Genomic DNA, 24,949 nt, shown 5'->3' on the forward strand with positions numbered 1-24,949 from the left:
ATGTGTTGGTTTTGAAAACAGATAGATAAATGGTATTGTCATTTACAATGCCAATAGCTTAAATTCTCGCAAATGCGAGACCTATTGCATTTGCACACATACACACACACAGCCACACACACACACACACACACACACACACACACACACACACACACACACACACACAGACACAGAGCCACACACACCCACACAGAGCCCCACACAGAGCCCCACACACACAGAGCCCCACACACACACACACACACAGCCACACACACAGAGCCACACACACAGCCAAACACACACACACACCGTTCTACGGCTGTGCGCTCTATGCCTAGCGCGGGGGACACCTCTGCGCCCCAGCCCCTTTCAAGGAACCTCACCAAACGGAGGAGGCTGTGACAGGCCCTGGCTGTGCAGCAGTGTCCGGGATCAATGGTGACCAATAACAGAGACAAAACAGGGGTCGTGACACCTCTCTGCGCGAACACGGGATCAGAGGCAGAGGTCCGAGTTGATGAACACATCCTTCCACAGATTCAGGAAACATTGAGTGCAAGACGGCACCTTTTACTCTGAGCACACAGAGAAACATTACATGAACCGGGATTCCAGGGTGCAGAAGCGCAAGCAAGTGTTTATAGCATTCAGATGCAAACCCCAACACAGGTGCCCCCAGAAAACACACGACCCTAGCAACAAACCAGACTTACGGCATCTTCTTCAATACATGTGCTAATGTTATACTCAAGCACCTTAAAGCACCCGCTGCTGGCCAAGGTTACTGCTCCGATTAATAGGCATGCATTTTTCTTTGCATTGTGATTTTCTTACCTGCTTATCTCAGCACATTAGAGAACTTGAGTACAACTTGCATGTATGCGTGTTCCTTGTGCCGGCGTCAGTACACCTGTTACTTGGTCTTCGCTCTCTGCGTGGTCGCCAGTGTGGAGTGCGCCTTGGTGTGGGGGGCTCGTGCCGCCTGGAGCCTTGGTCTTCTTCGAGTGCCGGGTTCCAAGGGTGGTTTTCCCCGCGTAACCCTTACTCTGAGCAGCCTCCTCCCTCCGGATCCGACCTTCCGGCGCTATCCTTCGTGCACGGGTCACCCCCAATCTGCCTCCGTGTGTGTTTGAGTCCCTGCTACTGGGGGTCTCTCTCGAAATCGGATGAGAGCAGGTCGTCTCTCAGTGGGGTTAGTGCCTGCTGCAGGTCTCCCTCAGTTGAGTGAGATTCCCTTCCTGTCTCTCGGAGGGTGAGGGTACCAGGAGCTGCAAGTACCCCAGAGGAGTTCTGTCCGTCTCTCGCAGATGAGGATGCCCGCCTATCTCTCGGTGGGTGCGATAGCTGCTGCCGTCTCTCAGGGATAAGGGTCCCTTGGTGGGTACTGGTACCATACGCTGCAGGTCTCCCGGCAGGTGAGGGTCCCTCCCTGTCTCTCATCGGATGCGGGAGGATGCTCAGAGGAGGGCTGCCCGTCTCTTAGCCGGAGAGGGTCCTGCCTCAGCTGCCTGTTTTTAGGACACGAAGAGACAGATGGTGCATCTGAGAGTGAGGGAAGGTGGGACGGGCAGTCAGTCCTAAGGCTTGTCCTCTCCCCTCCTGCGCCCTCCTTCCTGCCAGCAATTGGCCAGAGACCAGCTCATCCCTGTGCCCCAGGGAGCCCGTGTCAGACCTCCCTGCCCCGGTACCTGCTGGAGAAAGCACAGCTGGACGCGAGCACCCACCCAGCCCCCTGCAGGGCTTTACACACTCACTTTCACTAAACACAAACCCACAGCAGCACACACTAATAGAAACAAAAACAGCTGCTGTGCACCCCCACAGGCACTGAACCTCACTGTGTGCCTGGGGCCTGGTGTTCTACTTCAAGGGGTCCTAAGAAAGCGAGCTCTCTTGTTACCAACCAGCAGGCACACAAAGCTGTGCTCGCAACAAAGTACAGCGCACTGAGGCAGCCTCTCACCGCTGGGTGTGCTCTGCAGATCCGAAACTTCGCTGCGGCTTGCAGCAGTGCCAATGAATGAGTGTCGGGTTTGAATGGCGAATCACGGTGTGTAGGGGAATCAGGCAGCTTGACTAAAATAGTGGATTTTTGGAAAGCGGACTTTTGGACATTGTGTCCAAGCATTTCACCATTAATGACGCAATGAGGTCAGGAGCGTGGCATAACACAGAATGTCTCTTTTAGCCCCGACCTTTTCAGACGGGCTCGGCATGACTGCTTGCTGGCGTAAAATGTTCCTTATCTTCTTTATGGGGCCATCTGGACCCATAAAGAAGACAAGAAACCTTTTACGCCAGCAAGAAGTCAAGGAACCCAATCTGAAAAGGACTGGGCTAAAAGAGATAGAAGAACGTCACTAGGACCTCTTCTCCAATGGCTGGCCACCGTTTTGCATGAACGGTGACGCCAGCCAATGGAAAAGAGGGGCGGGGCTTAACCTCGCTAGTGAAACTCTCCCTACATTATTAAATCTCACCGGCTCGACTGCGCATGTGCGCAGTCTTTCGCAGGTCGAGACCTAAAAAATCGATATTGCCTGATCAATTATTCAAATTATAAACCAGTCCCTTGTACTTATCTTCAGCTCAATGAAAACTTTAGTTAGTCTGAAAAAATTCAGGCACACTCTCAAATCGTTTGACCCTAGAATGATAAATATCCTAAACGTATCATAGAATTGATGTTGCATTTCTTTGATATTTGTGGGTTGGATTAGTCTAACTCTTTTACTTCCTGTCGCACGTGCATTAGCAGAGTTATTGTGTGTTTGTCTGTGTGCGCGCACACTATAACAGTCGTTTGGCCCCCACTCTCTTACTTGCTTGAGCCTAATTCATCCAGGATTCCTGTAGACCCTAATACTCCGCATGGAAACGCTCTTTAAAAAAGAACAGATATAATAATGAGCTTGGATATAAATGTAACTTTAAATAGTGACTTCACTCCACCTAAACATCTTGAGGCACTCATGGGCCAGGCAGAGATTTTCTTACGTTTCCAACAGTTTAACTTGTCTGAAACATTTACAGTCCATGAATAATAAAGCAAGTTTGTTGAATGTATAACGGATATTATTGATAAGTAACTGCTCCAATTAATGCAATAATATAATTATTCTAATACCTTTACCCGTATATGAATGTATATAGTGTTCGCCAAATTATTGATTGACTTTCTGTAGTAAAACAGAGTAACAAACTGCAAATTAACGGTGATCTCTCTTGTCTGAAGTTCAGCTCCTAAGGTAAACTATTTCACTGCCGTCTCCAGCTGTTGGCTGAAATTATAGCTTTCTTAATTCTCTCAATTCACAACAAACATGGAAGTTGTTCAAAAGCCTTCATTGTCAGCTTATGCTATAATTGGCCTGTATTTTTGTACACTTTGATGCAGTTTTGAACCTGCTTTGTACTAGATGCAATGAGAATGACTTAACTCTTAAGGTACCACTGTATTTGCTTTCAAAAGTATTGCTAGATCAACAACAGTGCATTAGGAAATATATCTGCAGTCTACTTCCAGTGGTTCTGCATAACCACATGCTTGTGACCTGAAATCCAGGCGTCTAGTTTTGGAAGGTTTGCTCGGTCCATTTTGGTAGTAGATAAATCACTTAAGCCACTCACTGAAATATTTTCTGGCTTCTCCCAATGCATAGATTTATTAGTTGAGCTTAGTAATATTTCTCGTCGCTGAGAGATGAGCTGTGGGATTCCCTTATGACCTGGCAGCTTGACGGTCTCTCAACTCTCCAAGCAGGGATAAGCCTTCAGAGAAACCAGAGCTGCACAACAGCGGCTGGCACCGATCGGAGGTTGGGGGAACGGGCTACAGGAGGTATGGGGGCAGGGTCGGGAGGGGGAGAGGACGTGGGGGATGCGGGACTAAAAATAAAAAATGTTACCTCCCACATCTTCCTCACCTCTGTAGTCCTCCCTCCCTCGCTCTGCCTTACCAGAAGCACACCCAAGCAACTAGTCAGCCAGTCACAATGCTGCCTTAGCAGCGTTGTAATTGGTCTGAGCACCAGGCGATGCAGCCTGCATGGAGAACATGTGAAGTGCGCAAGACTTTCTTGGGCACTTTAGGAGGGTGCTACCACTCCTCCCCTGCCTCCGCCCCCTAACGCGAAGTGGGTGGAAGTAGGAGAAATAAAATGATAACGCGAGTTAGGATTTTATTTTTCCTTTGTGTCACTGCAAAAAAGCAGTGGGCAACGCTCCTCTGCCTCAGTGGAGGAGTGTCGCCCTATTGCTATATGGGTGCTCCCTTTTATCTATAAGGTTTGGAGTTATGATACTGCCTATTTTTCACGTCCTTTTGCAAATCACTCTACTCCACCATTTCTCTCCTTAGATCAGTGCTTCCCAAACATTTTAGAACCACAACTAATTTTTAGACTAACAAACTTTCACGACTCACCTAGCTTTAATGGACATGAGGCAGGCGATTTATTTAATGTAACTAAAGCATCGTATGGTAGTAGACTCTCATTTACAGACGGTGCATTTTCCATTGAAATGGCCTCTAAATTTGCACAGACATAGGAGGAGTGTGGCTCAATGGTTAGAGCTCTATGAATGACAGGGGAAACCCATTAAACCAAACGGTACCTGGGTAATGAAGACTAAAGTAAGCAATTGGTACCTTGGTTTTGCGGTATATATTCTGATTTGAAATAATAGGGAATAAAGAAAAAGTATTCCCTATTTCGTATTTATATTACTCTGACCACATTTTATCTATTTTTACCTTTTGCAATCTCTTGTCTCGTCATGAACCACAACCACGCCTAAAAATATTAATGAAAGATTTTTTATTTTATCAAATAAGGAGATTTTTAAATATTTCTCGTTTCCAATTTAAAGCACATTTGTATATACAAGTAATTTTTACTATATACAATAGAAGCCCTTCGTTTCCAAGCTAGGATGTCTCACTAAAAAAATAAACAAGACATTCCTATCGAGATCAAACAGACTAATGTGAGGAAAACAAATAGGTAAAAATTATTTAAACCCAATGTCTTTTCAGTCCCTCAACAAATTATTTAAATTAATCAAAATTGTATTTATATATCTGCTGTCTCTTTACAGTCGACGCGTTTCAGCCAATCAATTCTGGCCTCTTCACGACTAGGGCTATTCGAAATCCATCGGGTTCTAGAGGCATCTGGGGTTGGAAGTCATTCTCAAATTGTATCCGGAGCGCTCTCTTTCGATGAGCTTGTTATATATCCAGTTAGTGGAATAAATTAATGCGCTGCCGGTGGTTGGGTGGTGTCTCTCTCCCGTCTACACCATCTGGTTTGCTATCACGTGAAGTGCCTCTTCGTTTTGCTCGCTCGCGTGTAATGACAAACGCCGGCCCAGCTTGTTGCTCTCTTCCCGGGGTGTTTTTAAATGTGTCTCTTCTTTTCAAATTGATCGTCGTTCTATTGTATTGTCATCGGCGTAAGACACTGTTTCAAAGCTGTAGACTCTGATTATCTTAGCCAACGGTGACACATATAGGTTAAAAGGTGTGGGGCTTAGAATTGATCCTTGGGGGACTCCCTTGTCGATCATCTGGCTTTTGGAGGAGAAATCTCCTATTTGGACTTTGAAAGACTGTTCCATCAGATAGCTCTTAAGCCATTTCAGTGCAGGCCTTCGACACCAAACTCCTGTAGGCGCTCTAAAAGGATGCCATGTGAGATGGTGTCGCTGGCAGCCGACAGATCAAGTTGGATCAGGATGGCATATTGTCTCGCATCAAGTGAAAGCCTGATGGTGTCGGCTATCTATACCAAGGCAGTTTTGGTGCTATGAAAAGCACGGAAACCCGATTGAGATGGGTCTAACAGGTTGTCACTTTCTAAGTATTTAGATAGTTGATTGTTGACCAGTGATTCCATTACTTTGCCAAACGAGGGTAGGATAGAAATTGGTCTGTAGTGGGAAAGTTGTTTAGGGTCGGCTGTTGTTTTTTTATAATCGGTCTGACTATAGCTTCTTTCCAATATGAAGGTACGGTGGATTGTGCTAGGGAAAGATCGAGAATTTTAGTCCGATTGGGAAGAAGAGCAGGTCCAATTTTAGGTAAAATCTGGGGAGAGGCGCGGTCAGTTGGTGAGACAGATTTCATCCTACTTAGTGTGGCGGATGCTTCTTTCTCTGTAATTGTATTAAATTCTCTAGGGAAGTTAGTGTGCAGGGAGGGGAGTCGCAGCAAGTCTGTTCTGGTGGTGTCTGTCGTCTGAAGAGTTTCTGGATGTCATTTATCTTGTTTACAGAAAAAGATGAGAGGGAGTCGACCCACTCCTGAGAAGCATTGTGCGTTGGTTGGCAGGCGGGGGGGTTGGTAAATTCCTTCACTATCTTGTACAGCTCTTTATGAGAGTTGGAGGCCTGGTTAATTCTATTTCCTAGGTAGACTTTTTTGGCTGTGGCTATATTATCCATGTAATGCCAGTGTGTTGTTTTTTAGTGCTGCCTATCTGTTGTATTTTGTGTAAGCCTCCATTTGCGTTCTGCCTTCCTGACGGTGAGTTTATCGCATTTTAAGTCGGGGGTGAACTCGGGGGACCGTTTTTTTGGACATTTTTTTTTCTTCTTAGGAACAATTATGTCAAGGGTCGTGCTAATGGCTATCTCGAAACATTTGTCTGCCTTGTTAGCGTCAACCAGCTCAGAGGGAGAGAGGGGAACAAAGGTTGTTGAAAATGAATCTAGGTTTATCTTGTTGAATGACCTACTTAATTATGGTTCTTTTGTGGGGTGTGGTTTAGCCGATATCCCACGTATATGGAGCCTTATCACATGGTGGTCAGACCATAGGACAGGAAGTATTCGATCGATATTTACATAGGGGGCATCAGTAAATAGTAAGTCTAAGGTGTGACCAGCGATATGGGTGGGACCTGCCACTAGTTGCTTTAGGCATAATGTGTCAAGGCTGGTGATAAGATCAAGTGTATGAGAATCTAATAGGTGTTCAGCATGATCAATAAAGTCCCCTAATAGGAGGAAATTATCGGCGGCCAGAACGTACGGCGCGATTGTCTCTATGAGAGTGCTGGAGAACTGGGCTTTGTTGCCAGGGGGGCCTGTAGAGAAGAGCACCTTTCCAGGACTCCCTTCTGGAGCTCTCTATTGTGAAGATATAGATTTCTCCCCAATCTGCCTGGACGGCCTCTATGGTGTCTATTCTGGTGTCTGTTCTGTAAGCAGTCGCTATCCCCCCACCTTTCTTATCTTACCTATCCAGCCTGGTCAGCTGGTAGTCGTGGGCGAGAACTACTGAAAGGTTGGGTTGTGAGAATTTGTGGAACCATGTCTCTGTAATGAAAAATAAATCAGGTTTCTCAGAGTCCAATAGGGACCAGATTTCAAGTGCGTGTTTTGGGAGGGAGCGAGCATTGCAGTAAAAGCCTGTCCAGTGTTAAGGTTCTGGTTTTGCAGGATTTAATTTTGAGTGTTTGATGCTACAGTTTACTATTTTGGCTTGCCTGCTGATTGGGGGAGTTCTCGTGGGCTGTAAGGCCCATTGTGGTTTGGGGGGGGATGTTGCCTTCCTCTGGGAGTATACTTTGTTAAAAGAGTGGAGCTTCTGACTAGTGTATTGAAGAATAGCCATCACAGGCTAGTAGTTCGGGGAAAAATAAATAATGGGTGAAATGGACAGAGTGGCTGGCGCCTGGTGACGGTGGGTTTGCCCGTCCGCTCGGTGCACTTGCTTTTAACTACAGGAAGAGGGCGGGACTGCAGCAGCATGTGGCGTGCTGAGCTGGTGTCAGGTTAAGTGAGGGTTAAAATGGTGGTGCCTGTCCCCACCGCGCAAACGGCACAAGCCGCAGCGGACGGGGGGGGAGGGGGTGGCGGGGGGGGCATTAGGGGCACAAAGTGTGCAGGTAAGCAGCGCAAGTTAAACATTTTAAAAGTATGGTAGCAGACAACCAGCTCTGTCTGACCTGTTGTTCTGTCTTCGGTTTCATAATTCACTTTACTTTTATTTCTCGGACTTCAAAGTGAGAGGAATTTGCAAACACCAATCCAATTTGAGCTTAGTCTTTGAAGCGCTGCAAATGTGCCAAGATAAATACAGAATGTAAAGGCATCCTATTTATTGCTTGGACTTTCAGGACCCACCAAAAATCGGCTCATGACCTACTAGAATGTCGCAACCGACATGTTTGGGAAACATTGCCTTAGACTCTTCCTAACTGACCTAACTCGGAAAGATCAAAACTTAAAGTGCAACTACAAGGGCCTGATCAGGACTTTTTATTCCTGAATTACCAGCGCTGCATTAGCCAGACCCAGGTTTACATTATTTATTTTTAACACCTTTTTAAAATGTTGGAGCATTCATGATTTTTCCTCCACCCACCTTGGGTCTGGCCAGTTCAACTTCTAGTATTAGTCAGCATTTTCAGTAAAGGGACCCACCAACCAATATTTACTATATGGATGGATGGAAGGAGGAGATCTCATCTTGGTGCATTTAATGACTGTAGGATGTTTAGCATTTGATTAACTTCTTCACTTGTGGATAGCTTTAGTACAATCACCCCTCTACTGAGACACCTAATGTCTACTTTCCTTTCCCACTATTTGCCAGATTGCCCTTTGGTCCTTTTCATGTACTGTTCCACTCAAAGCTGCTTCTAACAAGCCATCTCTTTTACCTCAAGCCATCCCGTTGTAGCTTCTAGAACTTCCTAGTCCAAAAAGTTCATGATGAATTGAGGCAAAGTTCAAGGCCTAGTTCTATTTTCCAGTGGAGCGTTAAGTGGGCTTCCAGTGTTCTAGGTACAAGATGTTCCCAACCTATTTCACTGATTGTCTCAGAAACTAACCAAATTCCTCCACATCCTGTTTCACTAGGCCAGGAACTGAATACCAATGTATTTTCCAGAACACCTCAGACTCTTGAACTGAGCGCCTTGCTTTTGCTACACAAAACCTTATGTGGAGGTCTATAGTCACATTGAGGGAATACCAAAAAGGCCCCATTAAAAACTTTTTTGTAATCCCTCTAGGGTTCTATATGCATTAGTACAGCAGCCTTTTTGCTACAAACTATATGAAGTAGGAGACAGCAGTAGCATGTTTTCATCTGCCTATGTATGTCATAGTCACACATGGCTTGTAAAGCTACCCATCATAATCCATATGGCATCCATACCCTATAGGCGTCGCTCGGTAGATAAGAGAGGTAGTGCAGGCCTTCAGGTTTATGAAGGGAACCTTCCCCACTCAGTGAACTTACTTTTTGGTTGAGCTAACCATGGCTCTCAACCTAGGACACTAAGTCTCAGACCAGCAGACAACAGCCATCCAGACAGTGGACTATCCCAGGGCTCGACCCCGCCACAGGTTGGTGGTCCTACAGATGACCTGCATCCCTGCCTCGTTTGCTGTTCTACACACATACAATGATATAGTGTTGCCTGCGCCATTTAGGCCCCGTCAACCCCAGGGAGGGTATTCCACCGACGACTGAGCAGTTGCCTAAATAAATGCACATGCAAACTGATGCACTATTTCCTTACTGAAATATACTTTCAAAATAATCAACTCATGCAAATCTACCTGTTTTCCTGGCCACCAACACGCTTGTATCAAGCATATTGGCAGCCAGGCCCGTTCCTTAAAAGTTATTCAGGCTGTTGCTATCAAAGACTTATTAAATATCTGACGTTCAGTAGGTAAAGTAGAACATCAGCAATATTTTTTTAAAACTTATTTTGTTGACTTTTAAAACAGTGTACAATCACATACCCTCCTTCCACCACATGTGTTCCGTACCCAAATAGCATGGAATATCAAACATACTAACTAATGGTGCACGTTTCTGATAATGTTTACGATTGCAACGTTCAACAAGTCGCCCCAAACTAGGAAAACAGTCCTGCCAGTGAAAGCGGTCCAGTGTGTGTAGTGTATTAGTGAACCAGAGCTTCTATCCTGTGTGAGTACTTACTGATAATGGACCAGTGGTCACCTCTTAGAGCGTCACCAATTTAGGGGATCAAAGTGTCATGTTCCTTGATCACAATCGCTTTCGTAGTAATACTCCGCTTACTAGAGACTTATCCACTGCAAGCACATGCTCACAGACTCTGTAGGGAGGACAAATGAACAGCTTTATAATTGGTGTCATAATGTTTATTGTGTGTGATGATTTGGTCCAGCACTGATCTTACCCTTCTAGACAACTATATAGGTTCAGCTATATTCTTCTTTCTATCATTTCCACAGCTATCTTTGGATTCTGGGCAGTGCAGTCTTCCAAAGCTTCCCTTATAGGATCTGAAGATGGATGAAACTGCATCCTCAGTTGGTGACCCCCTATCTTATGGTCCACTAAGCAATCCAACCACCATAGAACATAACACCTTTCCTATATGGACCTTCTCAACCCCGCCCTACCCATTCTGTCCATTCTTCTATTTCTTAGCCTTAGTATTCTAGGCATCTGATTAAAATGTCAAAATGCTCCGTAAATTCTACATAGTTTATAGCTTCATATTTTATCCTCTGGCCAGCTATGTCCTGTGAGAAGTTGGCCTGATATATGATGCTCACTAGTTCTAGTGATCACCTTGTATCAGTCCAAACAACCCTTATGGTGATTGGTTGTAAGTCAACCTTATAGACCAGCTATCCTAATGGTAGCATGGACAAAGCAGTCTTAGGCTAAACTCTTTTGGCATGTGAAGCCAGCTGTTTTACCTCATATAACCCCTTGAATACCAAGTGAAAGGATACCACACAGGTTGTTATGAAAATAAACAATATATTTATTAATAACAAACACCTCTGAACTCTTTATGAGGTCAGAGGGCTAAGCACATGACAAGTCTCTTAGGAAAAATACGTTTAGGTTGCACAAATTACAATGGTGCCCTAGGGGCACGCCAAACCATATACTAAGTAAGTGGGTTGAGAAAGTCGATAGAAGGAATGGAGCTGTCTAGAGGCTGTAGGATCGCTGAGACTACACTATCCTAACCGTAGGTAAGTAATAGGAGGCCCACGGGACACGTGTGCAGAGTGTGAACTCCCTCGCAAGATGTGTAACAAAGTCAATGGACAGTACAATTTACGAAAAAGGTAAGTACGGACAGTTCTGACTAGTTAGGACTAAAACGACTGGAAATCTGGACACTAGGAGAGTCAATCTACCCTTGAGCACCGAAATGCTCTTGTTATCTCACCCACGGGCTACGGGTGCATAGGTGTCAAAGTGTGTCGGGTTTCCGCGTTGGAGTCTATGGAGCCTTGAAGAAAGTTGCTGCAGGCGACCAGGAGGAAGCTGTCCGGAGTGATCCAAGGGTGGATCAAGGAAGATGAAGACCTGAAAGCAGAGGGGACAATGTTCAAAGTCACTAGCCAGTGACTGGTGTGGAACCAGGAAGGAACCAGATGCTGTCGTCGCGATCAGGTGAAGAGTGGACGTTTGACTCTGCAGCCACGTGGACCAGGAGGTGTCTTCGACGACCAGGATGTAGGCACGAGCTGTCCCACGCAGGCTCTCGCTGTCGGCGGTGTTGGTTCCGGATTCGGCGTCAACAGGCCTTGGCAAAGGCAACCCACGCGGTGGATGGAAAAGGCGTCTGGTGCGGACCAGGAGGGTCCGGGGTGCTTCTCCTTTGCAGGGAAGCAAGGGCCAGTCTGGAGCAACCAGGCCAGCGGTGTAGTTTTCAAGGATCGTCGTCTAGGAAGCCACTAGCCAGCCGGCAAATGACCAGACAAAGCGTCAAGCAGCAATCAAGCAAAAGGGCCCCACGCAGATCTTGTGGATGCTGGAGGGCTAATCTTCTGTGCAGGAGCTGCTCGGGGCTGGGGCTTCTCAATCCCTAAAGCACTTCGTCGAGGATGCCTCTTAAGTCGTGCTGGAAGCGAAGTGCAGTTACTTCAAGATGGCCGGTCCCACGTGTCTCGTCTCACCCACGGATTTCAGCTGTGCTGCAGATGTGAGTTGAGGTCGGAGAGGTCTGGAAGTCCGGGTCTCGTCGAGCTCTGAAGTCTGGATCCACCAGGGAAGACGACAAAGTGAACCGCTGGAACGCTTGATGGTGCCTGCTTGTGCAGGGTGGTCATTCCTTGGCCACAAGGGAGATTTCTTCAGTCTTCTGTGGAGCAGAACGTCGAAGTCCAGAGTTTCTTCTTGTAAAGTTGTTCAGGAATAATCTAATTTGGAATGGGACCAGCTCCTACCTTTATTCGCCTAAAGGGGGCTGTACTATCACTAGGTCCCTCCTATGGGTGGGACCGGGAAGGGGGGTGGTTACACCCCCTATCCTTTGTCCGGTTTCATGCCAGGGCTGGGGCTGGAGTGCCCCAGCAACTGGTTTGAACTGAGGTATGCACAGGGACACCTTGTGTGCCCCAGGCATGTCTCATTCCTTTCAGGCCTGTCCTACCCAATACACAAAATCCTGTCTGGGATAGTGCTAGCACCTCCCAAGGCAGGAAACCCTTTGTCCAAGCCTCCCTCGCTGGAAGGATTCCCAGCAGCAGGAGGTCAGACTTGTGTCTGTGGTGGCAGCATCCATTTTGTGATGCTGCGGCTCGAGTTAACTTTAACTGGGGTTCACAGTTACATACATGTCGTGTCCCTCTAAAAGGGTGGAATGCTACCCCCGTCGCCAGAACTGGCGAGGGGGTAGTATTCCAATTCGTATGACACCTTACTCGACATGTTTTGATAATGCTATGCCAAAGTTAGCAATAACCACGAGGATTATAATGCACTTAAGAGTATATGGTATAGCGTTATCAGGGAAACAGCTAAAGGACTTGGTTCTGAACGCTGCAGACAGGCTCAGCTCATGCTAGAGCACCATCTCACATAATTCCAAGCACTCTGCCTCCTGGATTGTTAAGGCCTGCCATAGGAATGACTTATAGGAGGATTTGTGTCCATTTTAGGGTTAGATATAGGTATACTGTATCTAAAGCAAAGGGTGATTACACCACCTTGCCCCAGCTGATTGATCAGCCAGTTGTGTCAGATTTGGATGGCCAGCCAGGGGTGGCATAATACATGCTGCAGCCCCTGGTAGGCCTTGGGTGCACTTATGCCCTGGGTACCTATGGTACACTGTACAAGGACTTACAAGAGTGACCCAATACCAATTAGATATGTACCTAAGGTACATGGAGTCCATTTTAACAGAGAGAGCAGGAAGCCTGGGGTTCTGGATAGCATGATCCCAGGCCAACTATGTCTAAACCCAGCAAAACACTAGGTAAAAAGTTGGGGGTAACCACAGTCGGATATCCACCCTCCTACATAACCCCCCCCCCCCCCCCAAACGAAAGGAGTTAAGGCTATCCTTGTCCAGGTAAGCCTCTATTGCCTAAGTGGCCATATAAGGAAGTAACAGCACTGGCATGGTGACCCCCTATCTCATGGTCCACTAAGCAATCCCTCACCCTAAGGGTATCTGTGGGTCTCCACCATAGGGAATCTCTACCTGTGGTGTGTTTTGGCAAAGTAAAAGGCTGGTGCTGGGATGGAGTACAGAAGTGAGGCTCCACTAATGTTGGGCTCAACTTCCTCCAATCACTATCCACCATTTATGCCTTTCTTTCCAGGACTGAGTTGCAGTGTGCTCTCAGGGTCAACCTCTGGCTACCTAAAGCTGGAGGCTGGGTCCCTCTGTTTGGCTTACTGGAGGGACAGGTCAGGTTTGGGGCCCTTAGGTCCCAGGTTTGGCTGTGCCCAACAGTGTCCATCTGTGGGAGGTTCCTAACTAAGTTTAAGGGGGATCCCTCAGGAGTTTGTTTTATTTTCACCTGGCTAGGACTGCTAGCCTTGGTGCCCTTAATCTGCTGATTGGGGAGTTCTTTTGGACAGGGGGCCCTTTGGGGTCCACCACTGGTCTCCCTGACCTCTACAGCACTGGGCCGACTGAGGCAGGGTACAGAGGGGCAGGTTACCTGCTCCAGACTGGGTCCCACCTTGGAAGGGTCCACTGACATCAGGGGTTCTGCCAGGCTAGGCCTGACTACCTCTGGGGCAGTTTCTTCACAAGGGGTAAGATCAGTTCCCTGAGGAGGTTGATCCTTTCCTAAAGTCTGGTTGGAGGGAGATTTATCTTCCTCCTCAATGCTCTCTGTTTGAGTGGAGTGATCCATCGTTTCAGGCTTCACAACACTATTATCTGTTTGAGTTTGGGCTGTGGCCATCACAACCCCACCAACCTTTTCAGGAAGGGACTCAGTTTGGGTATGGGCTGTTACCATCACAGCCCTGCCAACCTGTTCAGGGAAGGAATCTGTCTGAGATTGGGCTGTGACTGGCACAGCCCTCCTGACCTGTTCAGGGAGGACATCTTGGACTGGGGCTGTGGCCATCACTGCCCCACTAACCTTTCCATGGAGATTTACCATTTTAAAATGAGTTTCTTGCTCTACCTCAGCCCAGGCTGAGATCTCTACATCATTCCCCAGTAGACCATCTACAGGCAAGTTTGATGACACTGCCACTCTCTTGGGACCAGTGACACCTCCCCAGCTGAGATTTACCACTGCCATGGGAGGATCTCTCTGCACTCCATCAATGTTGGTCACCTGGTATGTGGCTCCAGGTAAAAGTTGCCTTGAGGGGACTAGGCTCTCGGTCACCATAGTGATGCTAGCCCCTGTGCCTCTACAGGCCTCAACTTTCAGACCATTGATGAGGGGCTCCTGTCTGTACTTGTCCAAAGTGTATGGACAAGCAGTGAAATTGGCAAACCCCATGCCATTTTCACAAACAGGAGTATCTGTGGTTGGGGACCTGGTTAGGCCAGAGTCCACCTGAGTTCCCCAAGTATACCCAACCAAATTCTTGGGGGCACTCCCACCACCTGGGGGATTACTACTAGTTGTAACAGGAGGTGTTGGAGTGTTACCTGGAGTAATATTTTCCTTATTGTTGGCCTTGGGGCAACTGCTGTCAGTTTTCCAATGGCCTACCTGTTTGCAGGCATGGCAATAAGGTTTCTTTTGGGTATTGGAAGGATTCTGGGACCCACCCCCTTCAGAGGATTTTTGGGGCCCTGATGTGGTTTGATCTTTTGATTTATTCCCACCCTTCTCTTGGGGCTTGGTTGATTCTTTCTTTTGGTCACCACTCTGATTCTTAGGCCTAATCCTGGTTCTGTCCCATTTGTCTGCCCTCTTACCCAATTCTTGTGGAGAGGTCAGATCAGAGTCTACAGGTGCTGGTGTAATAATTGGTTCTGACAATTATTTAAGACTTGCTCTCTCATAATTAGATTATATAATCCTGTGTAATCAGTAACGTTACTTCCCAGTAACCAGCCTTCCAAAGCCTTAGTGGCACAATCAACAAAGTCAGTCCAATCCTGAGACTGAGTTTTCTGGGTGTCTCTGAACATCAACCTGTACTGTTCAGTTGTTAAGCCAAACCCATCAATCAGTGCATTTTTCAGGACTTGGTAATCATTAGCATCCTCAGCTCTAACAGTGAGGAGCTTATCTCTACCTTTACCTTCAAAGGAGAGCCTCAATATAGCTGCACATTGACTCTGGGGTACCTGCTGTACAGTGCAGGCCCTCTCCAAAGCAGTCATCCATTTGTGGATGTCATCTCCTACCTAATAGGAGGGCACTATTTTACTCAGGTGTCTATTATCAAAACTCCTGTCTTTATCTCTAGGGATAATGCTGCCACCAGTGGGTTCTAACCCACTCAATTTATGCTCTCTGGCAAAGGCAAGTTTCTCTTTGGCAAGGGCAAGTTCTTCCTTTTGGATCCTCAGATTGACTTCCTTCATTTTTGCTTCATGTTCTCTTCTCTAAGGGGAAGTCATTTCTCTCTGACAAGATGCCTGAGAAACATGGGAGTGAACAGATCTGTTAGAGCCTCTGGAATGAGACCTAGCTCGTCTGCTCCCAAGGTTAGTCCTGCTTGTGGACAGGACTGGGGCTCCCCCCAGTACCATCCCCATGTAGGCTTAAGTTGGCCCTGATAAGTCTACTGACTAAAGGTTGGCCATTGTCTACCTCCTCCTCAGATGAGTTCCCATCTTCCCTACCATCTACGTCTTCTGTTTCAGGGAGGTTAGACTCAGGGTCACCTTCTAAGGGGAGCATGCTTCCATCTGTAGGATCAGAGGGGCCTGGATTAGAAGCCCTTCTGGCATCATATGTCTCTAAGAGACCTATCAGAAAAGGAAGGGTAGGGTTGGAACCCTGTTTCAGCTTCCTGGAGGTACACAATTGTCCCATCTTCTGGAAGCTAAGGGCTGCATATCTTGAAATGACCTGTGGAGGGTCACTAGCCTCAAGGGGAGCCACTGTATTCTCTCCTGTGGTAGACATGCTTTCTAGTGAGGTGTAAGTGGTGCACTTACCTACACTATGGGTTTTCCTACTAATCTCTTGCTAAGAGTTGTAATCAGGGTGTGCTACTCCCTTTCTACTACAACAGCTGGTTCAGTAGAACTCAGAGTATTTCTAAGCTCGTTATATATACCTATGGTACCTTATGTGATCTTTCAAATGATATCTCAAGATTATATTTGGTAAAAACAACAGCAAGCTCAAATCACAACCGCTGCACACCAATGTGAGAAGTTGGCCTGATATATGTTGCTCACTAGTTCTAGTGATCACCTTTTATCAGTCCAAACAACCCTTATGGTGATTGGTTGTAAGTCAACCTTATAGACCAGCTATCCTAATGGTAGCATGGACAAAGCAGTCTTAGGCAAAACTATTTTGGCATGTGAAGCCAGCTGTTTTACCACATATAACCCCTTGAATACCAAGTGAAAGGATACCACACAGGTTGTTATGAAAATAAACAATATATTTATTAATAACAAACATCTCTGAACTCTTTATGCGGTCAGAGGGCTAAGCACATGACAAGTCTCTTAGGAAAAATACGTTTACGTTGCACAAATTACAATGGTGCCCTAGGGGCACGTCAAACCATATACTAAGTAAGTGGGTTGAGAAAGTCGATAGAAGGAATGGAGCTGTCTAGAGGCTGTAGGATCGCTGGGACTACACTATCCTAACCTTAGGTAAGTAATAGGAGGCCCACGGGACGAGTGTGCAGAGTGTGAACTCACACGCGAGATGCGTAACAAAGTCAATGGACAGTACAATTTACGAAAAAGGTAAGTACGGACAGTTCTGACTAGTTAGGACTAAAACGACTGGAAATCTGGACATTAGGAGAGTCAATCTACCCTTGAGCACCGAAATGCTCTTGTTACCTCACCCACGGGCTGCCGGTGCATAGGTGTCAAAGTGTGTCGGGTTTCCGCGTTGAAGTCTATGGAGCCTTGAAGAAAGATGCTGCAGGTGACCAGGAGGAAGCTGTCCGGAGTGATCCAAGGGTGGATCAAGGAAGATGAAGACCTGAAAGCAGAGGGGACTATGTTCAAAGTCACTAGCCAGTGACTGGTGTGGAACCAGGAAGGAACCAGATGCTGTTGTCGCGATCAGGTGAAGAGTGGACGCTTGACTCTGCAGCCACGTGGACCAGGAGGTGTCTTCGACGACCAGGATGTAGGCACGAGCTGTCCCGCGCAGGCTCTCGCTGTCGGCGGTGTTGGTTCCGGATTCGGCGTCAACAGGCCTTGGCAAAGGCAAACCACGCGGTGGATGGAAAAGGCGTCTGGTGCGGACCAGGAGGGTCCGGGGTGCTTCTCCTTTGCAGGGAAGCAAAGGCCAGTCTGGAGCAACCAGACCAGCGGTGTAGTTTTCAAGGATCGTCGTCTAGGAGGCCACTAGCCAGCCGGCAAATGACCAGGCCACGTGTCGAGCAGTAATCAAGCAAAAGGGCCCCACGCAGATCTCGTGCATGCTGGAGGGCTAATATTCTGTGCAGGAGCTGCTCGGGGCTGGGGCTTCTCAATCCCTAAAGCACTTCGTTGAGGATGCCTCTAAAGTCGTGCTGGAAGCGAAGTGCAGTTTCTTCAAGATGGCCGGTCCAACGTGTCTCGTCGCACCCACGGATCTCAGCTGTGCTGCAGATGTGAGTTGAGGTCGGAGAGGTCTGGAAGTCCGGGTCTCGTCGGGCTCTGAAGTCTGGATCCACCAGGGAAGACGACAAAGTGAACCGCTGGATCGCTTAATGGTGCCTGCTTGTGCAGGGTGGTCATTCCTTGGCCACAATGGAGATTTCTTCAGTCTTCTGTGGAGCAGAACGTCGAAGTCCAGAGTTTCTTCTTGTAAAGTTTCAAGTCCAGATTAATCTAATTTGGAATGGGACCAGCTCCTACCTTTATTTCCCTAAAGGGGGCTGTACTATCACTAGGTCCCTCCTATGGGTGGGACCGGGAAGGGGGGTGGTTACACCCCCTATCCTTTGTCCGGTTTCGCGCCAGGGCTGGGGCTGGAGTGCCCCAGCAACTGGTTTGAACCGGGATATGCACAGGGACACCTTGGGTGCCCCAGGCATGTCACATTCCTTTCAGGCCTGTCCTACCCAATACACAAAATCCTGTCTGGGGTGGTGCTTGCACCTCCCAAGGCAGGAAACCCTTTGTCCAAGCCTCCCTCGCTAGAAGGACTCCCATCAGCAGGAGGTCAAACTTGTGTCTGTGGTGGCAGCATCCATTTCGTGATGCTGAGGCTCGAGGTAACTTTAACCGGGGTTCACAGTTACATACATGTCGTGTCCCTCTAAAAGGGTGGAATGCTACCCCCGTCGCCAGAACTGGCGAGGGGGTAGTATTCCAATTCGTATGACACTTTACTCTACATGTTTTGATAATGCTATGCCAAAGTTAGCAATAACTGCGAGGATTATAATGCACATAAGAGTATATGATATAGCGTTATCAGGGAAACAGCTAAAGGACTTGGTTCCGAACGCTGCAGACAGGCTCAGCTCATGCTAGAGCACCATCTCACATAATTCCAAGCACTCTGCCTTCAGGATTGTTAAGGCCTGCCATAGGAGTGACTTATAGGAGGATATGTGTCCATTTTAAGGTTAGATATAGGTATATTATATCTAAAGCAAAGGGTGATTACACCACCTTTTCCCAGCTGATTGATCAGCCAGTTGTGTCAGATTTGGATGGCCAGCCAGGGGTGGCATAATACATGCTGCAGCCCTTGGTAGGCCTTGTGTACACTTATGCCCTGGGTACCTATGGTACACTGTACAAGGACTTACAAGAGTGACCCAATACCAATTAGATATGTACCTAAGGTACATGGAGTCCATTTTAACAGAGAGAGCAGGAAACCTGGGGTTCTGGACAGCAGGATCCCGGGCCAACTATGTCTAAAACCAGCAAAACACTAGGCAAAAAGTTGGGGGCAACCATAGTCAGATATCCACCTTCCTACATGTCCCATAACACAAAATGGATTATTTCCTACCGTCAATTTAGCTTTCCAGTTGAGTCTTCATTTGGCTTTTTTAGGGCTCGCCTGCCGATGCGCTTGCGCATAGCTGGCGAAGCTCTATAGTGGCTTATCCAGAGTTTAACCACTGGATAATTCCACTGGCGATTCCATGCAGTGCATGTGCTTTTTAACTCATTGCGCACGCGCTGAAATGGATCGAATCATTCCTATCTGGCCGAGGTTTCCAAGTCAGGCAGGGCGACAGCTACGCGGAGCGAGTAGCCTTGGACCAGGGGGTGCCGCAGGGCTCGTCCCTGAGTCCAACTCTTTTTAATCTCTACGTTGCCACCATAGTGGAGAGTCACGGCCTGCGCATGGTGTCGTATGCCGACGACACGCAGCTGGTCATCTCCCGGTCACGTGCGCCCAGTCTCGCGGCGGACATCTTCAGAGCATGCATGCAAGATCTTGCTGCCTGGATGTCTGCCAATTGCCTCAAGCTCAACGGAGGCAAGACTGAGGTGCTGGTCGTGGGGGGAGGCCAGGCGGCGTGGACGTCGGCGTGGTGGCCACCATGCCTGGGACCAGCACCAATCCCCTGCCAGGAGGCGAGGAATTTGGGTATCTGGTTCGATCCCAACCTGACCTTCGGATCCCAGATCAATCGGGTGGTCGGATCATGCTTTGGGACTCAAGAGCCTCAGGAAGGTTCTGAAGTTTCTGCCTATCAAAGCAGGCCAAACATTAGTGCATGTATTAGTCACATCGAAGATGGACTATGGCAATCTTCTCCATCTAGGGACCTTAGAGAAGAATCTGAGCCGCCTGCAGGTTTTGCAGAATGCTGCTGCCCGACTGGTGCTCAGATTACCTAGAAGAGCAGCCTCCAAAGCGGCGCTCCAGGCCCTGCACTGGCTCCCGGTGAGAAGCAGGGTGGAATTTAAAGCACTCTGCACCTGCCACCGGATTGTCAATGGTAAGGCACCCCTTCCACTGCAGGGACTGCTGACACAATACGAGCCTTCCCGTTCCCTAAGATCTTCCGGCACGGGGCGCCTGTCTATTCCCAAGGTGTCTAAAGCTCGGATGGGCGGAAGATCCTTTAGGTATCTGGCTGCGTCAAGCTGGAATAAACTTCCTGTGGCGTTGCGTCTAGAACCATCAGAACTTATCTTCAGAGCCAAGTTAAAAACATTATTATTTACCCGGTAACAGGTTCCCGCCTTAGTACTTCTCCCACAGCACTCGCTCCTTAGCGCGGGGACACGCCGTTGTGCGTCACCAAGCGCTTTATAAAACCCCCTATTATTATTATTATGTCCTTGATTTTACAGTAACTGGCAATGTTGAAATCTGTTCAAAGTGAATCTTGAGAGTTTAATTTGTTCAGCAGGCTACAGCAGGAGCGGTTTTGTGGCTAGTGAGTAAGTACATCGGAAAGGCATTAAAGTTGTATTACCAAAGTTTACTTAAACGCGTTTCTGATTCAGACGTCTTGTCATGGGTGGTTCCGAAAGAAAATCAAAAGATACTCTAAGTACGTGACACCTTAACATGTCGTTGCTGTGAGGATATGCTTTTCCACTTCAAATTATGGAAGTGGTTAACACAAACATTGGCGTAGTCCAAATGTCAGCCCTGACCCCCGATCTACAGGAGACCAAATATTTGCATTGTTACAGCTGACCCTGGAACCAGTTCTTGTGATGTTGTGAAACTCGTCTCCCTTATCATGTGCCCTGTCCTGCTGCAAAGCTCCCAGGGTTGCGTTACAGGTCTGACTGCCATTCAATGAGCCCCATCGAGCTCGCGCCGCCACGTTACCTACTTCAAAAGGTGACTCAAGTGACAACTTCTTCCTGTCTGGAGCGGGCTGGCTTTGGCATCAATGGTGGTGCCGCGCACTGTGTGTGTGTGAGTGTCAGACACCCACGTGACTGGATCATAGTAGAGCAGTGAAAAGGGAACAAGGAGCTACAGTTGGGCCGTGTGCCTTCCCAGGCAAGAGTCGGGATCTTGTATTTGGTTTACAGAGAAGACTCATGACGAGGTAAGGTATGGCAGACATTAGGGCTCGAATAGAAATAAATACGTGCTCTCTCACTGGACATTTATTTCGCTTGTTACAAAATGTAAAAACATGTCCTCTTAAAACAAAAATGAAGTTGTTCTCTCCGTTAGAGGGGCTTTCAGTTAAGTAAAATGTTTTCATTTTGTTTTCCTTAAACATCTCCAAGAAAGCAGTAAAATAAAACTCAGCTTTTTGGGCAGAAGTAAGACTTTAAATTCAACCTTTCCCTAAAAAATTATAATTGGTATATATTTCAGTGCTGAAAATGCTGACAGCATGTCACTTAAACTTTTAGTTTACTTCCATGTCTGACCTATCCCCGTTTTTGCCTGGGGTGGAGTAGGTGGGGTGCGAATGTGTATGTCAGGGAGGGCACAGGGTAGAGGTCCTGAGCTTATTTTAGGGCTCGCCTTTCCTATTCCGTAGGAATAGGAAAAAGAGCCCTAATGCAGCTAAACGATGCACGCACCACACAGCTCCACCAATGCACCCACCACACAGCTCCACCGATGCTCCAACTAAGCTCCACCAATGCACCCACCACACAGCTCCACCAATGCACCCACTAAGCTCCACCGATGCCCACACCACTCAGGGCAACCACAGCATCACTCAGCGCAACCACTGCATCACTCAGCACCACCACAACATCACTCGGCACCACCACAACATCACTCGGCACCACCACAGCATCACTCGGCGCAACCACAGCATCACTCAGCGCAACCACAGCATCACTCAGCGCAACCACAGCATCACTGGTTCAAATATGTTCTTTCAATGTTTCAAGCTGTTTTCAAGCTTTCACGCTTTATTACAAATCACAAAAAGATGTTAATATTTCACTTCTGTTCTTGGATTTTCGTCACAATAAAAAAACACTTAACATAATCTTCACAAAAGTTATTTACAAAAGTTTAAGCTATTGCCATTATAAATTACAATAAATTTTATTTAAGTATTATTTAAAAAAAATAAAAGCCATTGTTATTTCTAATATCAATACATTTAAGTCACATAAATACAACACATATTGCATTACAAATGCTATAGGTGTCACATTTGCGAAAGTTAAAACTATTGGCATTGTAAATGACAAACTTATTATTTCGCTATTATCAAAACCAACACAAATAAAAAATGTGTCCTTTACAATACCAATAGCTCAAAGTTTCCTAATGCGAGACCTATTGCATTGCAAATGCTTGTTTCAGTGCCAGTTGAACAGCCTACAATGTATTGGTGAAAAATAAACTGTGTGCCACCACATATCTAGGACTAAATAATTAAGAGTGATGCACCATCAGTGAAGCGCACAGCTGGTTGTAAGCAAGATGTCTGTAGATGAGTGCTATTTGCTTTAAATCCTGATATCAATCATCCAGTCAGTCCATTTGAAGGGGATGGGTTTGCTAAAGATAATTGTGATTTACAACTGTATTCTTGAGTAGCAATGCTGTTCGTTGCTGAAGACAGCACAGCTGTCTCATGGCAGTCAGCAGAAAGTTTGCAAATGATAGAATTTGGATACAGGTTTGCAATTGGATGTCCGAGCTGGTCAGTTGATACTTAAAACCGTTGGAATGACGGATCAATTCTCCATGCTCGTCGAATGGCCCTTGATTTGTTCACACCTCTTCCCAACTCTATTTATGCAAATGGTGATTTTGGTGAATTGGCTGATGCAAATCTGAATATGATGTTGTCATGTGTGGTTCTTTTTTGGTGAGTATATAGATAACTTTCCTGAGAATTACTTATTGGGAAATTATTTCCTTGAAAGCTATATTTCTTCGTGTGTGTGTGTGTGTGTGTCCTGTGTTTTCTGGTGACTAATGACATGGCTTTTCTTTTGTCTTCTCAGAGGTGAACCTCTTTACACCTACACTCATCTCCGAGAAGATCCTGCTGCGGATCCTCAAACACCCAGATGTAATTCAGGACATCAAGTATGACGAGGAGAACAAGAAGGCCCCTCATCACTCCCTTTACCACAGGAACAAGCCAGCTGACTACTTTATTTTGATCCTGCAGGTATGCCACCCTGGTGAGGTGTGCTGTGTGGAGATTGTGTACTAGGTGGAAAAAGGACATGGAACAATGATTCTGCCCAGAAACGTCGAGGGGGTGGCATAGAGAAGATGTTGTGTCTGCTTGAAGTAGATGATATTGTATCCGCATGGGAGAAGGAACTTGGGGTCGGTAGGGTATCAGCCTAAGATTTGGGGTAACAGAAGGGATTTATGATCCCAGTTGGGTGAGAGCCTGCACATTTCACGTGCAATCAATATCCAGTAGTCTTTCATCATAGATTAGTAAACTAGGGAGTTAATAATGTGATTTAGGAGTGAGTAACCACTTGAGGAGGTTAGTGTGGTGGGGACATTAGTGATGTTTAGAATACATGATGGAGATGATGTGCACAGATTTTTTAAAATACATATTTTATATATTCACATGCTGCAATTAACCCTAGCAGCTATAGTTTATTTTTGAGAAAAAAAAATCCACTTTGTAGGGGTGGACTTCACAGCTGCGTCTGATGTAGAAGCTTAACATGCTCTCAAGTGTCTCCACAAAGCGTTTTTTTGCTGTGAGCCTCCATCGCCTAAGGTGCCCATGCTAATCAGAGGAATTCAGATGTACATAGGACCTTAAAACAAATCTAAACTCAGGCAGTTGTTATACATTGACTGAGCTCTACGCAGCTGGGAAATGCCTTACAAAGAACACGTTATTGTAATAGGAACATCTCTTACATGTACTGATTAGCCTAGAACAGAGTGGCATGCAGGGTATACCTGAGAGATGTTGAAAGAAACCAAAATGTTGTTAGCAGGCACATATGAAAATGTAATTCTTTTTTTATTTTTTATTTCTTTTATAAATTTTATTGTCACAAACATAACAGAAAAAAAACAACCAAGCGAATATAGCACAAATATAAATGGAAATAACCAATACATCTCAAAATACTTAATCAAAAATATTCACATATCTCGAATATAGCATTTAAATAGATAATATCAAGGCCAGTTAGGATATTAAGGGACGAAATCATAGAAATTACTTAAAATAATGCATGAGACCAATCATAAATTAACACCCCTAAAGTCTAGGAAATATTACAAAAGATTTAGAGCGAGCAGCAACAATTAATCCCTTTGCAGACTAGACCACACCTTCCCAAATTTAACCCTTGAACGTAGTCCCCGTGCTTTTGCTAACGCCAGTTCCATTTCAAAAACTCCCCTAAGTAACCACCAGAAGTCACTGATTTTAGGACTAGCTGCCTCAATCCAGGCCCTGGCAATGCAGAGCCGTGCCGCAATAATAATAATTGAAGCCAACGATTTAGATATCCTACCTTACTCTCTAACTGAGCCCAAAATTATTTCTCTTTCCGTTATATGAATTAGTGTACCTGATAACCTACTCAGCACCGAGTCAATCTCAGACCAGAATGTGTTTAGACATGGGCATAAAATAAACATATGTCTCAGATCAGCAGAGTACAACTTACACTTCGGACAGAATGCTTTTGGAGAACCCTTGGAATTTGCCCAGTTT

At 46.5% G+C, this 24,949-nt stretch overlaps 1 protein-coding gene across 2 annotated transcripts in view; it reads left to right on the plus strand.

Moving 5' to 3' along the window:
* The window catches only part of CNNM4 (cyclin and CBS domain divalent metal cation transport mediator 4), a 363,208-nt gene that overhangs the window by 248,453 nt on the left and 89,806 nt on the right, over nt 1-24,949 (plus strand). For both annotated transcript variants that reach the window (XM_086943349.1, XM_086943350.1), the window contains exon 4: nt 23,244-23,413. In XM_086943349.1, the coding sequence (XP_086799475.1) occupies nt 23,244-23,413 (170 nt within the window). The remainder of the gene's footprint in view (nt 1-23,243; nt 23,414-24,949) is intronic.

This window comes from Lissotriton vulgaris, chromosome 11 (assembly GCF_964263255.1).
Source record: "Lissotriton vulgaris chromosome 11, aLisVul1.2, whole genome shotgun sequence".
Classification (NCBI taxonomy): Eukaryota; Metazoa; Chordata; class Amphibia; order Caudata; family Salamandridae; genus Lissotriton; species Lissotriton vulgaris.